Source organism: Canis lupus, chromosome 27 (assembly GCF_048164855.1).
Source record: "Canis lupus baileyi chromosome 27, mCanLup2.hap1, whole genome shotgun sequence".
Lineage (NCBI taxonomy): Eukaryota > Metazoa > Chordata > Mammalia > Carnivora > Canidae > Canis > Canis lupus.
Window position 1 is genome coordinate 7,077,436 of NC_132864.1, and position 16,378 is coordinate 7,093,813.

At 58.4% G+C, this 16,378-nt stretch overlaps 1 protein-coding gene across 4 annotated transcripts in view; it reads left to right on the forward strand.

The window, feature by feature from the left end:
* The window catches only part of GALNT9 (polypeptide N-acetylgalactosaminyltransferase 9), an 80,045-nt gene that overhangs the window by 58,753 nt on the left and 4,914 nt on the right, over positions 1 to 16,378 (forward strand). For all 4 annotated transcript variants that reach the window (XM_072802029.1, XM_072802028.1, XM_072802030.1 and 1 more), the window contains 4 exons: positions 9,221 to 9,406; positions 11,799 to 11,936; positions 12,819 to 12,914; positions 14,856 to 15,023. In XM_072802029.1, the coding sequence (XP_072658130.1) occupies positions 9,221 to 9,406; positions 11,799 to 11,936; positions 12,819 to 12,914; positions 14,856 to 15,023 (588 nt within the window). The remainder of the gene's footprint in view (positions 1 to 9,220; positions 9,407 to 11,798; positions 11,937 to 12,818; positions 12,915 to 14,855; positions 15,024 to 16,378) is intronic.

Here is a 16,378-nt window from a genome sequence, read left to right on the forward strand (position 1 = left end):
AGCTGGAAATCGTTTGCTTCTCTATTTTGAGACTTTCAGACTCGCCGCTCTACAGTGTTACAGGAAAGCCTTTTTAGTGCTGGGGTCCATCACTGCGCCTTCAGATGCCCTTGGGGGATGTTGGCGTCAAGCATCTCGGGCCCAGGATGGCGGGGTTTCCCTCACCCTCCCAGAGCAGGGGAGCGGCAGAGTCACTGAGGGAGGGTGCTAGGGAGGGGTGCCCATGCTGCTCCACGGCCCACATGGCTTCTAGATGTCAGAGGAGTATGCGGTGCACCTCAGGCTGGTGCCAAACCTTCCTCTGTGAGCAGCAGGTGCAGGAGAGGGTTGGGAGCCCATAGTAAGGTCCTGTTCTTGCTGCTTTCAGGAAAGGCTTGTTCTAGATGCACGTGGTAAGGATACCTGACAAGGTAAGGATGCATCCCTGCTCCCCGGCAGCCCACGGGGCAAGGTCTACTCACCTGCCCCCAGGTGCCTCCAACCAGAGGAAGCAGGCCTCCAGGCAGGGGGCAGAGCCTCTGTTTCCGTGAACATCTTTGTGGAAGAGCCCTGTTTCTTGCACAGGGTCATCAGAGGCCCCCCACCTTGAGACCTGTGCTTGGAGCTGGGCTCTGCCAGTTAGCCAGCTGGGCCCCTCTGAGCCTCAGTTTCTCCATCTATCATGGAGAGGGGTGGTAGGACTGAACTCCAGGGCTGGCAAGGATGAAATGGAAGTTCTTGGCCTGAAACACGACAAACACCCAGTGACTACTCATTAGTATGTACGCAGGCATTTCTGGGTACCATTCTCCTTTCCTTCTTAAAAATGACTTTTATTAGAAAAACACTGAGGTAAGCAAACTGGAACAAAATGAAAGTCACAGTAATTCTCTGTCAGTGCCCAGATGCATGTCCTTTCAGAGCCATTTTGCATACGTGGTGGCCTTGCCCGCAGACATGTCAGCACACGTGTTCCCTCCCCGAGGTCTTCACTGCATGCTCAGAGAGGCAGGTCTGAATCTGGGAAGCTGCTTGACCATAGCTCCCAACACCTGCAGTCCCCACACTAAAGGCTTAAATCCTTCTGGAACATACTTTCTATACAAGTAAGGTTGTGATCTTTCCTTGTATTGTCTGAAAATAACAGGCCCGGGCTTCTCACTCCACGCACCAAATGCCCATCCTTCTCTGCTGACACTGACGGGGGTGCGCACCTGTCCTGCTCACTCCGCTCGTAGGACGTGTGGTGCCGGCAGTTGCATCTTTCCACATCGTTGCTGTAGAGTTTTCTTGGCTGGTGTCTTGTGTCCCCTCTTTCAACCGAACCTTGGAAACATTTCAGCAACTTCTGCTCCATCGGTGCATCACTTGAGCTGGCTGACAGTCAGCACTCCACCAGGAGTGACCGGGAGACCGACTGAGCCCCCGACCCTTCGCGTCTGGTGCATTCTTTGCCCTGCCTTCCCCTCAGGTCCCAATAGATGCTGTCAACAGAGGCTGATGTCCTTTCACAAATACGGAGAGCACCAGGGCTCCTGGCATGTGGACCCACCACCTGGGCGTCCAGCTGCATACCTAGTGGGAGGTGCCCCCCTGGCCTCCTGCTTCCCATCTCTGCCCTGATCTGCTGCGTGTTCTGGGTCATCTCCTCAGCCCCACACCCCAGTGAGTGAGTTCTCTCCTCAGCTGTGTCCAGACGGCTACCCAAGCCACTTCCTCAACTTTGGTTTTCAATCTTAATGAGAGTATTTCATATTTACAGCATGTTCCGCTAGTATTTTTCATTATGTGGCTGTTCTTAGAACTGCTTGCTTTGATTCAAGCTCTCCTCTTTCTTGATGAATGGTTTCCCCTCCTTCCTTCATCTCTGAAAGCCCTCGGGACCTGTGAACGTGCTTCTTGGCCTCTTTCCTAAATCCCATCTTGGGTTGGTGGGTGATTCTTCTGGAACTGGGTTTTCCTCATGTGCTCTGTGCATCCGTTTGAGATCCCATCTTTCATGGAAATTGTATCTTCATGCTTACTGGTCCATGGATGCTGGCCCCCCAGGCCCCAGCTCGGAACTAAGCAGCTTAGATTTCACCCCAAGACCCGCTGGGCCCAGTGTTCCATGGGCTATGCATCTCTTCTTCCTGTCCCGCTGTCTGGCTGCAGCCCAGGGAGCAGCTCTTCTGCTCATGGTTGGGGCACCCAGCCAGTGCCCAGCCACAGACGCGGTCCCTGGCTGTCCGTGAGGTCAGTTGCCTGCACCTCAGAGCTCCAGCCCAGTCCCACAGCAGCTGTCTGCTCCTTCTGCGTGGTGGGGAGCTTCCTCTTCTTTTCCAAATATACTTGTAACTTTTAAATAATGTACCTACCACTGTGTGTTCGGGGAAGATAGAGAAGATGTCCACACCTGTGGCCTTAACTAGATACCCCTCTGTCGCTTTGTCCAGCTGCTGTGGGCCTGGATCAGGAGATGCGGGGGGCATGACCCAGGAGGTACAGCCTCACCTCTGCTTGAGGACAGAAAGTGCAAGAACACGCAGCCCCACCCTCCAGTAGTGTCCAAAGGACAGAGCTACTGGGATTGAGGACTATGCCCAATGCCCAGAGTGCTTCGAGGGTGGACAAAGGGGAGAGAAGCACTTAGCGCAGCTGCCTCCAAACTCACGAGCATCAGAATCCCCTGGAGGGCTTGTTAAGATACAGACTGCTGGGCCCGGGCCCATCCGGGTGTCTGTTCAGCAGGTCTGGAGGGGCCAACCACATGCATCTCTAAAGTGCTCCCAGGTAAGGCTGCTGCTGCTGGTCCAGGGATCACACTTTCAGATCCACTCAGTTTCAAAATGAAGGAAACCATTTTTTTTCTTTTTGTTTGCTTGGGTGTTCAGCACATCTGGGAAACAAGTGGCAGGAACTTGGAATAAAAGTCCAGCTTGGAAGTTTCTGTGGGTCTGGTAGCTGGAGTGGAACATGGAAGTAGCTGTTTTAGAGCAAATGTGTGTATATACATATTGTCCCAGGGAGAGACGTTTTCTTGTCAAAAATGTATGAATTGAGCCCAGCTGAGCCCTGGGAGATGGACTTGCCTTCCCAAAGCTAAACCCAGTTAATTCTGCGCCTAGTGCAGTGTCACTCCTGCAGAACAAGGGGTCTGTGTGACAAGAGGGGGACATCAGTCCGTGGCTGCATTGGCGGGGGGGGGAGGGGGCGGCGGGGGGGGACAGGGAGCATTGAGCAGATTGGAGATTTTTTTAAAGATTTTATTTATTCATGAGAGATGCAGAGAGAGAGAGAGAGAGAGAGAGACATAGGCAGAGGGAGAAGCAGACTCCCTGTGGGGACCCCAATGTGGGACTCAATCCCAAGACCCAGGGATCATGACCTGAGCCAAAGGCAGACGCTCAACCACTGATCCACTCAGGCATTCCTGAAAGTCTTTTAAATTAGATTCAGAGGCAAAATCTCCAAAAGTCATACACACAGTTTCTCCTGAGTGAACATGAAGCCCTGGTTGTTTGTTGAAGGCGGAAATTCTGCACTACCAAAAGGAAGATGGTGGCTGGGCCCCTGGTGGGTTTGCACCAGGTTAGATGTCCTGTGTGGCTGGATGCCTGGGCCCTGCCAGCCTTGATCTGGACCTCCGGGCTTCTGGCTTTTGGTCTGGAGGCCTGGGCTAGGAGGCTGAGCTTGTTCACCTCTCCCTGTCATAGCCTCATCTCAATAGTACAGCTCTGCACGGCCCCTGGATAGTTGGGGCTGGTTGTTTGGATTAATGTGGATGGATGGATGGATGGATGGATGGATGGATGGATAGGAGGATGATAAATGGGTGGATGGGTAGAAGGGTGGATGGGCAGATGGATGGGTGGGTGGGAGGGTGGTAAATGAATGGATGAGTGGATGGATGGGTGGATGAATGGGTGGATGGATGAGTGCATAGATGGATGGGTGGGTGAGTGAATGAGTAGATGATGGATGGACAGGTGGGGAAGGATGTGGGGAAGGATGTCTCCTTAGGAGGACTTAATGGCACACTGTCAGTCAGGGCAGCTACTGAAGAAACAGTGTCACCAGGAGCTGAAGCGCCATGCTCAGAAAACCCTTCCTACCTGAACTCACATCTGAGCACATGGAAACGCACTACACCCAGCCTTAATTTGGATGCCAATCATGATGCAGCCTAGAGCAAGGAATTATTTTTGTTCCTGAAAGCCCCTGCTGTATCATCTGCAAATCCTGTGAGAAGGAGTTGAAGATCCTGGGCTGGTCAAGGACAAAACCTAATTACTTCTATTCTGCCACAATGGCTGGGAAGGCACCAGGCCCACGCCGCATCAGGTCTGCAAATCCCAAGACCTTTGTGCAGCATTTCCTCCCAAGTGAGCTTTCTGTGGGCTGGACCAGAGGTCAGGGATGCCACAGACCATCTCATTCACACCACTAGAAGCTCCTGGCTATCGACGTCTTCACTCTCAAGGAGCACACTCTGATTTTGCCCAGAAGCCAGAAGCTCTGTCCACCACAGCCAACATAGGATACTAGCAGGATCAGGCCTCTCTGAGGCAGCCGTGAGGCTGTGCGTGCACCCTGCTCTGGGAGGCAGCCACTAAGGGATTCTGAGTCCCCAGGCAGCTGCCAGCTGTGTTGTTGCTCAGCAGGTCAGGACTCGGCTGCCACTGAGAAAAGTGTATTTCTCACCAGGCCACACAGGGCACTTGGGGAGGCAGCAGGAGGGTCAGAAGGCTGCAGGTGGACGAGGCCAGGACAGAGGCTTTCTGGGGTTGGGTGGTTTGCACACAGAAAGAGCCCCTCAGCGGGTTGCTTACTGCCCCTGGGAATTGCCCAGTCCGGGGAGGGACAGTCCCTTCAGGGTCAGCGAGGCCCCAGACGTCACAGCATCAAATATAGAAAATTAGAAGACGTGGTTAATACCCAGGCCCAGCCCTGACCCTCTGGAGGCAGTGGAATCACAGGCACTGGCTTCTCCCCACTTGCACTCAAGGGCTGCTGGGCCAGCCTGGTTTGGGGGCAGGCATCTGATGGAAGCCCAAGCCATCGGGGCTGGGAATAAGTGGGAGCCAGGCCTGGCAGCATCCTCTCCCCATTGCTCTCCACCAGGTGCTTCTCAAACATTGCTACAAAGCAGATTCTGATGGAGGAGGGCCAGGACCCCATCTGTGTGCCCCTCTGCAGCTTTGACCTGACTGGTCCTCCTGCGGGCCCCCTTCCACAGCATGCTCAGGAGTTCAGTTAGGGCAAAGCTGACCTGCGACCACCATGTCCAACCAGGTCTCCCCAGAGCAGTGGTGAGGTCTGCAGAGTCCACTGTGAATAAGGCAGCAGGATCTGGACTCCTACTCTTCCCCTGTTCCCTAAGGCCACAGTGATGCTTCTTGGAGCCAACTCCAGAGGCCTTGAGAGTCGGGGGTCTCTGCTGGAGGCCCTGGCCTCCTAACTTGGGCTTTGCCCTGTGCTGATGCATCAGGGCCAGCTCTGCTCTAGGAGGCCCGTGCGCTGGGGGCCTGGGCTTCGTGCTGCCTGCAGAATGTAGGGGCCCTGGTGGCCTCCTGAGTGTCTGCATCATGGGGCAGGACAGCTGCTCCACGGAACCGCGACCCCAATCAGGGCTGTCACAGACACAGGAGGGCCGGGGAGGGGTGAAGTGTGTGTGTAAGTGCACATGTGTGTGTGCATGATGTAGTCGGATGAGCATGAGGCCTGGACCACAGGATTCTAAACTACTCCCAAAGATTCTGATGAAGAGTAAAGTTTGTGGGCTCCTGTCCCAGCCTCTCCACCAGGAGCTCTCCAGAGGCCCCACTGTGTGCACTTGGGCTCAGGTATCCCTTCACCGATCAGCTCAGGGCAAGTGAGGACGAACAGGGCTTGCTGAGAAGCTCAGGGCCACTGAGGGGCGGGTGTCATGCTGAGCTACAAATTAAATGAAGTCAGAGTCCAGAAAGCATCTCCATAAAAATGATGGAGGGCACATTCTCCTCCCAGCACTATGCAGAGGAGGGCAAAGCCAGGCAGCTGGGGTCATTTGCCCTCTCACATTCAGACGCAGGAAACTCTGGCCTTTAAATAGTGCGGCGCTCCAGGAAAGTGTCACTTGGATTATGGCAATGGTGTGGAGAGAATGGAGAAGCTAGTGAGAGACAGGCACCTTGCTTCAGCGTGGGTGTCATGTGAGCGCCAGGCGCAGGCAGCCCTAATGGCCAGGCTCCCACAGGGCTCCCCGTGGGCTCACAGTGCACAGGGGCAACAAGGACAGTCTGACCTCTGTACGGTGGATGAGCCGCTTGCTGGCTCCTGTGCAGACCAGTCACAAATTCCAGTTTTTTCAGAAGCAGGGCCCGCCCACAAGGGCAGAGGACCCTCAGGAACCCCCGCTGGAACCCCAGCTGTAGACACCAGCTCCAATGTCCGAGGGGCTCCGATCTGTGGGGCCCCCTGAGCTCCTTCCCTCTGAAGAGCTGCCTGCAGACCCGACACCTGGTCCTCCCTCCGTATTTGCTGTTTCTGTCTGAGTGCCAATTAACCACGCTGATTGAGATAATTAGTGGTTGAGCCTGGGGTGGGTGTGACAGTGGCGCTCAGCCCTCCGTGGCACCCCCTCGGCTCTGGGTGGAGAGGCAGCCTCGGGGGTCATGCGTAGTTCTGGCTCCCACCCCCCACCCCCACCCCATGAAGCCACTGTGTGACCATGGACCTGTCTCGTGACCTCTTGGTGCCTCAGTAGTTAAGAGTGAAGTCCACCCCCAGTGCACCTCCCAGTACCACCTCCTAGTCTGGCTTCCTCGGTTAGGAATGTAGCAACAGAAAACCCCTAAGGCAGGCTGGGATAGATGGGGATCTGGGCCTCTAACAAAGCACAGGGCTGACAGGCTCTAACCTTCTAGCCACCATCCTTCGTGTATAGACCTGAAGCCTTGTGTGTGTGGCCTTACGGCTGCAAGATGACTGCCATGCTTCTGGACCTTATGTCCTTAAACCATAGCTTTCCCCAAAGCCTCACCCTGAGACTTCTGCTTTCATCTCATTGGCCAGGATGATCTTCATGGCCACCTCTAGAATGGGGTACAGGTTGGGGGCACATGGGGTCTGTGATGTGACTTGAGTCAGGGTCTGGAGCCATGGCGTCATCACCTCCATGTGGAAATGCCCCCGTTGAGCCCCTCGTCCCTGCCCCGCACAGAAGTTGCCTGTGCGGTGATGCCCACAAGCCCCAGGCCCAGCTCACTCTGTCCCAGCTCAGGGGCAGGGGCGCTACTTCAGGACAGTTGGTTTCCACCTGCCACACGACGCCCCTGCCATGGGACCCTTCCTTGCCTCTGAGGACAGTTTTACCCAAGAAAGGGATGGGGGCCTGAAGGGGCCCTGAACTCACCACAAAGCCCCACACGAGGGTCTGTGTCCAGCCGTCCTCACACGACTAAAGCTTGACGCCCCTGAGCCAGATCCCACAAGGCCTTTCCAGTCATCCTGTCTCAGGGCTGTGCTAGCCACACATGGTTGCATAAATCAATTCCAAATTAGTTGACATCTAATAAAATAAAGATGCTGGCTCCTTAGCCTGGCCAGCCACACTTCAAGGGTGCAGTGGCCATGCGTGGCTGTGGCTACCATACTGGCCACCCAGATCCAGAACATGCCCATCCCTGTGCAAAGTCCTGTGGGGCAGCAGGGCTAGTGGCTGCTAACACATTCCTCAAAGGGAATCCATTCATTCATCATACAACTGCTTACCAGGCATGGGGACTGCATACAGGCTGTTCTGAGTCCCGCAGTGGGGGCAAAGGGGAGGGCAGTCGTCCTGGAGCTCACATGTCGGGAGGAATAGACCAGGGGAGCCAGGAGGCCGAGGGGCTGAGGGGCTGCAGCTTCAGAGGGTCGGGTGGGGAGGAGTGGCATCTGAGCAGAGGCTTGTGGGTGGCCTGGCACAGAGACAGGGGCGTGCTCCCCCAGAGGGAAGAGCAGGTGCACAGGCCCTGGGGGCATGAGGGGGCAGAAGGAGAGGGTGGGGAGCCCTGGGAGCACAGTGACGGCAGCAGAGGCCTGCTGGGCCCTCCAGAGACACAGTGTGGTGGTGTGGTGGCCGCAGGAGGCGTGAGGAGCAGCAAGGCAATGTCTCTGCAGGCCTGCAGGGCTCCCACTATTGCACGTCCATGTTTGCCTTCGGGAAGATTCCTGGTTCACACGTTTCCACCTGCGTTCCCAGTTCCAGCAGCTGGGCCGGTGGCTGGGTTTGGTGGGAGGCCTGTGAGTGGAAGTGGCGGAAGTCCCCAGGCTGGCTGCACAGAAGCCCTGCGTCCTCCTGGCACCCGGCGACCCCTCCCCTAGAAGCCACGCAGTGTCGGCTGCTCACCGCTCAGCACAGAGAAGCAAACTTCAGTGGGACCCCTGGTCCCGGGGCAGGATCTGTGCCATCGTCTCAAAGGAGCTGCCCCCTGGGCCCTGTGCGAGGGATGCAGAGGGGTGGTCCAAGGTGGGCAGGGCACCAGGCAGCAGGAGACTGGTGGCCAAGAGCTCAGATCATAAGGAACCCACTGCCTCCCCCACGCACAGCAGGTCCAACTTGCCCAGATGTGACCTCCAGCCAGCGGTGGTGTCAGTCGTCAGCTGTGAGATCTGCCCTCCTCTCTGCTTTCTGGAGGCAGAGTAGGGCAAGGGAGGAGCAGGGATGTCAGGATGGTCGGGCTGCGTGGAGACAAGACAGACCCAGCATGCATCAGGGCATCGTGGTGCAAACCACTTTTCTCCCTGGGTGGGGTCTGTGGGGATGGTCAGCTACTTCGGGGGATGCTATTTTCAAGGAAGCAGCTGTAAGATGTTCCCTTTAGCCAAGAGTGTGTGTTTGGAGTGCTTGGAGCTGCATTTGCGAAGTAAGTGCTAGATCGCAGGGGTGTGGACTGGTTGGCATCCTCTTTTCAAATTAGTTTGTGGGTCTGTTCCCGGGGCTGGGGGGCAGCTGCTGGTATGTGAGCCCTGGACCAGGCGCCTCCCCCCCTGCCCCACACAGAGCAGGCTCTCGGGCAGTGGGGGGCAGGGGGATGAAATCTGGTAGGAAACCCAGAAGGGAAGGCACCGTGTGCCCAGGCCCCAGAGCACTTGACCCAAGGCCACAGATGCTCTTCCTGGGGAAAGCCCACCGTATGGTGCCCTCTGGAAGGTGTGTCCTGGGGCCTGTAAGCAGGGGTGGGGGCTACACCGGGAAGGGCTGGGGCCACCCAGTGGCTGTATGGTGTCCCCGAAGGTGTGGCAGTGCGGCGGCAGCATGGAGGTGCTGCCCTGCTCCCGCGTGGCTCACATCGAGCGTTCCAAGAAGCCCTACAACAATGACATCGACTACTACGCCAAGCGCAACGCCCTGCGGGCAGCCGAGGTGTGGATGGACAGCTTCAAGTCCCACGTGTACATGGCCTGGAACATCCCCATGACCGTAAGCTGGGTGGAGGCATGGAGGGTGGGGCGAGCCGGGCCAGGGTGCAGGCGCACCCCACCCCAAGGGGGCCCATCTGGGAGAGGCTCCCCGAATGCCGGTCCCGCTTAGGGGCCCCTCGCTTTTTGGTGGATGTTTTCCATGGTAAAGGGAGCTGCTGGCGGGGGCATGTGAGCGTTGGCTCTTCCCCGATCTCCGGCACCCAGGGCTGACCCCACCCAGGGATCCACCCACCCACCTAGAAACACCCGCAAACTGGCCCCCCGTGGCTCCGGGGGCGGGGCCGCTCCAGCTCCCTGCCTGGCAGCCAGCACGCGGACGCGGCTTCTGTTTATGTTTGCTGTGGCTGAGCATACATGATACCAAATCTACCACTTCAGCCTTTTTAGAGCACGCAGTTCGCGGGCGCTGAGCACACCCACAGTGCCCTGCAACCATGGACTAGGTAGTGACCTAGTTCCAAAAACATCACCCCAGTCAGAATCGCTCCGCCGTGAGCTGCCAGCCCCCGTGTGCCCGCCCCCACGGCCACCTGCCTGATCCATGTCTTCCAATGTGCCCATCCTGGGCACTTCCTACAAATGGACCCTACAACGTCTCCCCCATTGTGTCTGGCTCTTCCGCTGAGCTCCGTGTTCTCCAGGTCCATCGGTGGTGTCGTGGGCGCCGGGGCTTCTTCCTCCCTGTGGCCAAAATCTCCACATCCAGAGTGTGGGAGGCCACCCCCCCCCCCCCACCATGGACGCCTGCTTCCGGTCCAGGTGCTTTTGACACATGTCTAGTTAGGGGCCACTGTTTGTGATTTTTTACTTTGTAATCAGCTAATTTCCCATAAATAGCCCATATTCTGGCTTTTCTTAGAAACTTAGGAGACCTGTTCCCCTGCCTCTGTGACAGTGATTGAGGGCAGGTGCTGAGAGAGGCCACCCCTTATGTGGGGTGACATCCAGGCTGCTGGGCACCCCTGCACTCGTGCTGCTTCCCTGGCCATGGGAGCGTGTGAGGCCCCGCGTCCCCCACACCCATCAGCCCACAGTAAGAGCCACATCTTGTGTCACGACCCTGCACACACATGTATATCTGTGTGTGCTTCCCTGTCCACACACAGAGCTTCAAACACGTGACACGAGTTACAGAAACACATTATGTCTGTTACGTGAGTTTCTCTCCGCACCCTCCTGAACCAGCACGCCACCCACCAGCAGGGCGTGCCTGGCATTTGGGTAATGCTGCCCCAGTGCGAGGCGGGGCCACCGGCTCACACGACCCCCTAGGGAGGGAGGAGGGACCACTGTGGGCAGACCTACTTCCCCACCAGTTCCCCACATGGCAGTTTCCAGCAAGAGGAAGAACGCCACGGAAACACACACATTTATCAGAGATGGACGGAGGGCTCAGTGTCTCTTGAAAGCCTCATTTCCCACCAAGGGAACAGATGCAGGAAGCGTCCCCATTACTTCTCAGAAGGGAACCCAGGTGCTGTTCCCATGGGGCCTGCAGGCCGCGGGCATGAGGGGTCAGAGTTCCGAGCCAGAGCCAGCAGATGCCCTCCCATATCTAATTCTCGGGGCCTCGGGGGCCTCCACTCCCACGACTCACCGGATCCTGATGTGAAGGCCCTGGGGTATCTCTGCAGCTGTGCCCACCACATGGATGAGGGAGCAGGGCACCCCGAGGGCAGCACGCCTTCCAGCCACGGGCTTGGCCAGCTGTCTGCAGCCCAGAGTGGAGCCAGAGGAGGGCACCGGCTCAAACCTGCTCACACCTGCAAAAGCTTAGTGCTCGTTGCCGCAGCCAGGACCCCAAGGCTACCCTGCGGTTCAGCGTTTGGCTAGAAGGACCCAGAACTCAGGGAAGCTGTTGTGCTCAGGGTGATGGTTCTTGCAGTAAGAAGTACAGACTCCCAGGAGCTGGACAGAGAGCCCTCTCACAGCAATGCCGTGGGATGCGGTGCACAGTATGTTGCTGACCAGGGACATCCAGCAAGCCTCAGTTTTTTCTAGGGCTCGTCCACACACACATGGCCAGCCTCCCATTGGGCTGTGGGAGCAGTGATCAAGCTGATACCCTACCATGGCCCAAAGCTCCCATACATCACCCCGCAGTGTAGACTGTCTGCAGAGATTCCAGCTAAACAGCAGTCTAGTCAGGCAGTATATTCCCAGGGCTCAGAGGTGACCTCCCAGCCAGCCCACAGCCCGGGGCCATCTGTCCAGGTTGGAGAAGCAGGCCCTTCCCATCGGGAGCTGCTGCCCAGACCTCCAGGGGTTCTGGGGGAAGAGAAGGGGTGGGGCTGCCCCCAGGTCTTGGGGGTCCCCCATCACAGGCAGAGACCTGGCCCTGGGGACTCGGCAATGCCAGCTCCCTTCCTGCCTCACTTCCCACCTTGCAGAACCCAGGGGTGGACTTTGGGGACGTGTCTGAACGGCTGGCCCTACGGCAGCGCCTGAAATGCCGCAGCTTTAAGTGGTACCTGGAGAACGTGTACCCGGAGATGAGGACCTACAACGACACCCTCACGTACGGAGAGGTACCGCCTCCACTGGGAGGGCCCCCCAGGCCACACCCTCACCCATAGGCACATGAGTGCTCACGGGCATAGAGAGCCACACGCACACATACAGGGTGCGGAGCAGAAGAGATGCCTAGGCTCACAGCCAAGTACCTGCATACGGAAGCGCACAGTGACACACGTATGTGCACAAATACACCCACGCGCGAATGTGCACATCTATTCATCCACATGAACGTGGGCCCCTGTGAATATGTTAGGGTCTGCACTCATGTATGTGCAAGTGCACACAGACACGGAAGTACACATTTGCACACAGTTTTGCTCATGTGCACACAGACTCATGGGTCCTGTCCTGAAGACAAACTGTCAGGTGAGCAGGTGCTCCAAAACCACTGGGACGGACACAGTGACACACTCACATAAACACAGTGCATTATCTAAGTGCAAACAACACATATGTGGGCTCAGACTCGTTGACTGCATGACATGCACATGTCTGCACCAGCCATTGCGGGCACAACCACACTCTCGGGTCTCTCTCAAGCCAGTGAGAAAGGGTGCTATGTACCCTCCCCTCCCCCCGCCCATCACCCTGATCAGTGCTGCTGGGGAAGGCGCCCCCCTTCCCTCGGGGCTCCAGCTGTTTCTGGGGAACCCAGGACCCCATGTGGAAGGAACGTGTGCACTCCGGCCTGGCTAGCGCTCGGTGTGAGGCTAGGAGAAGGAGTGTCCAGGGCGGACAGTCCTGACTGGCCTGTCCGTTCCTGCAGCTCACACTCCCAAGGTGCTGGCCACCCAGCAGGCCCCTCTGCCCTGAGTGGGGATGGGTGGCCTTGCCCTGGTCTCTGGGAACCCCCACCCTCACCGTGAGGTTTCTCCTTCGGTTTCTGGTCATAGGTGAGAAACAGCAAAGCCAGCGGCTACTGCCTGGACCAGGGAGCAGAAGACGATGACCACGCAATCCTCTATCCGTGCCACGGGATGTCCTCCCAGGTAGGGGCACGGCAGGCTAAGTCCAAGCTCTCAGGGGCAGCGTGGGGACCCTCGGGGAGACCCCCCTGCCCCAGGTAGACTCAGAGCAGGGCTTGCGGTGCCAAGCAAGCCTTGGGCAAATTGCTTGCCTCAGTCTGCATCCATCCGATGGGGCTGTGATGGTACCTCTCAGGGCTATCGTGTGGACCAGAGTGGATTGTGTGGGAAAGCGTTTGCCATAGTGTGGACAGAACCTGGAGGTATCATGGTTCCCGCTCGTGATCTTCAATCATTGCTGGGCGTGGGAGGTGGCTTTGGAAATGTCTACACTGATGTCCAGGCTCCAGGCCCACAGAACCAGATGATGTAGGGGCAGGTGTGTGCTCAGAGCTCAGGGTGATGCTGAAGTGCAGGCCCCGGCGTGGAGCCTGATGACTCTGGTCCCGGTAAATCTGCTGATAAAGGTAATACTTCAGAATGACTGTCAGCTTTATTTAAATTAAGCCCCAGAGTGATTTCCCCAAATGACACTCGGCTCCCCTCCACGAGCTCTCTGCGTCTGAGTAGCACTCGGATGTCCTTGCACTGGAAACCTGCAGTGACCTGTGCCAGCCCCGGTCATGGAGAAGCGGTGGTGTGTGGCAGGCATGAGGGCCGGGCCTGTCACGCTGGAGCAGAGTGTGGTTTTCCCCTCACTGTGCCCCTCACACAGCCTCGTCCCAGGACCCCACTGGGCCTCTCCCAGCTGCTTCCACATTGAGACAAAAGACAGATTCACCCACCAGGAGTCTGACGTGGCCTCAGAGAGGACATCGAGTCTCCTGGGCTCATCAGACTCCGTGGTCGATTCTCTGGCTGGCGCCCAAGGGGAGGATGTGTACACACCAAACAAAGAACTGCAGGAGATGATCGGGGGGACTGAGGTTGTCTCCACGTCCTGGGCACGAGATAGATGCCACAAACCACGCAGCCCGAAAGACTGCTCCTGGTGTGGCTCACACATGTGCTGGTGCCACGCCAGCCCAGACCACCCAGCAGGACCGAGGACCCACTTCCAAGCCGGGGCTCACCCGTCTGGCGAGCTGTGCTGTCTGCTCAGGAGGGCCGCAGACCCTCCCATGGGACCTCTCCCCAGGCCGCCCGGTTCTGAGGGCAAGCACCCCAGGACAGCCAGGGGCGCCCACTTCAGAGGTCGGACAGCAGCACACCGTGATGTTCACATGCTCCCCAGAAAGACCCAGAGGAGGTCGCAGATCCCCACCCTTAATAGGAGAGCTCAGAGTCACTGCCACGGAGCATGTAGGGTGGGAGCTGCCTATGTTCCATGGGATTGTGCTGGAAAACACAGCAGCAGTGCATCCAGGTGTGTGCAAACTCGCGCCTGCAGGGAGAGGGCTGAGGTACAGGCACACCTGCTGGCTAACGGAGCTGGTGCTGCTTGCTTCTGTATTGCGTCCATGGGATTTTCACAGCAGCCCTGCCGGGCAGGCGCTGTCAGAAACTCCTGCACAAGGGACCCCAGGCCGAGAAAGTGGCATGACTTGCCCAAGGCCACAGCTGGGAATGGCAAGGATCTCTAGGACTGGCTTCTGTCATGAGCACATGTGAAGTAGGATCGAGGCATGCATGAACTTGGGGTTGCCTTCCCCATGGAAATATGTTCACCTCAGGGTTGTTTGAGGGCAGATGGGGTGCCCTGAGGGCATGTGTGACAGTGTCCTCCTCAGAGCAAAGTTCTGGGAGGGAGTGAGGCAGTCCTGCTGGGGGATCTTAGGGCAGGAGCAGGGCCAGGGAACGGGGCTATCTGAAGGGCATCCCCAGGTGGGCTCTCTGGGCACACCAGCCCCTCCCCGCCGCCCCAGGGCCTGGCGCTCCCCAGGAAGTCGTGGTGAGTGGGCTGGTGGGGGTGGCGTTGCCTCGCCCTCCCGCCTTCCCTGACCCCTGTTCCCGGTCCTGCGGCAGCTGGTGCGGTACAGCACAGAGGGCCTGCTGCAGCTGGGGCCGCTGGGCTCCACTGCTTTCCTGCCGGACTCCAAGTGCCTGGTGGATGAGGGCAGGAGCCGCACGCCCGCCCTGAAGAAGTGCGAGGATGTGGCCCGGCCTGCGCAGCGGCTGTGGGACTTCACCCAGGTCAGCGGGTGGCTGAGACCCCCAGGGCCCCTGGGCTGGCCCCTGGGGTGGGAGCTGTGAGGGCAGGAGGGGTTGACCCCTCTCAGAGGTTAGGCTGCTTGCCCAGGGTCACTCAGCCGGGGAGGGGCCCACTGGGCTGGTCATGCACTGCAGTGCCCTCACACTCGTGCGTCCTCTGGCCTCCCGGGGCGCGGTCAGATGGAAGGGACAGACGGGGCAGGGCCCCTACCCAGACGCCCTGCCGCCACTGCTGGCCAGGCTCTGCGGGAATCAGCCCCCCGGGCCCTGGCGCTGCTGGGACGATGACACAGGGTTAGAAGTTCCCGCCCCAAGAACAAACACTAGGGCAGGTGAGTCACAGGTGGCCACTCCGACACAGGCCCCTGCCCAACAGCAGCCACTGGCTAGGATGGCACCCGGGTGAGAACCGCACACCAGCCCCAGCGGGCCGCCTGCGCCCAGGGAAGGGGCTTCCAGCTTCTCCCAGCCCCGTGGCCCTGGGCCTCCTGTGAGCAGATTCCTGCCCCCACTGCCATCCAGCTGGCCTTCCTCCGTGGGGCCCTGTCCACAGGCCCCTGCCCTCTGCCCACCCTCAGCTCGCCCTGCCCTGCGTCCATCCAAATACTGCACACTCTTCTCTGGGAGCCCCGAGGTCGCCTTCACCTCCATTCACCCTCCGTGGTGAGGAACTCCCATGTGTCCTCCCGTGACCTCACCCGGAACCCCTGTCTCCCTCAGCCCTGCCAAGCACCCTACAGGCCTGAGCAGTACCCTACCCCTCTCCCTAAAACCCAGTTGCATCCTACATCCCCGCTGTGTTCCGAGGCTGCCAGCGAATCACCAGACAGGCACACTCTCACCCTCGTGGAGCTAGAACTCCAACCAGGCATCTACAGGGCGGTGCTCCCACCATGGGCCCTGGGGGGGTCCTTCCTGCCACTCCAGCCTCTCCAGGCCCCCTCCCTCCTCCTTCTTCCACCTGCCATCTGGCCTCTGTGTATCCAAATCTCTCCCCTGTTGAGGATACTGGCATGGGACGGGTGGCACCTGCTCCACTGTGACCTCATGTCAGCTGTCATGTGTGCTCAGACCCTGACGTCACATTGCCAGGATCTGGGGTCGAGGATCAGAGTGTCTGATCTGCTCCTCTAGAACTCTCCACCCATGGGACTGCATTGTGAGGGTCCTGAGAAACCTGCCACCATGGTCTTTGTACCCTGGGGAGCCACTCCCAGCCTTCCCTGACCATCCCCTTCCCCAGCAGGGGCTGCAGGTGTCTTCCAGGAGACATCCCTGTCTCTGTCCCCCAACCTCAGCCCTGCATGCCCTCTGCCATCACTCCCATGGGGTGGACC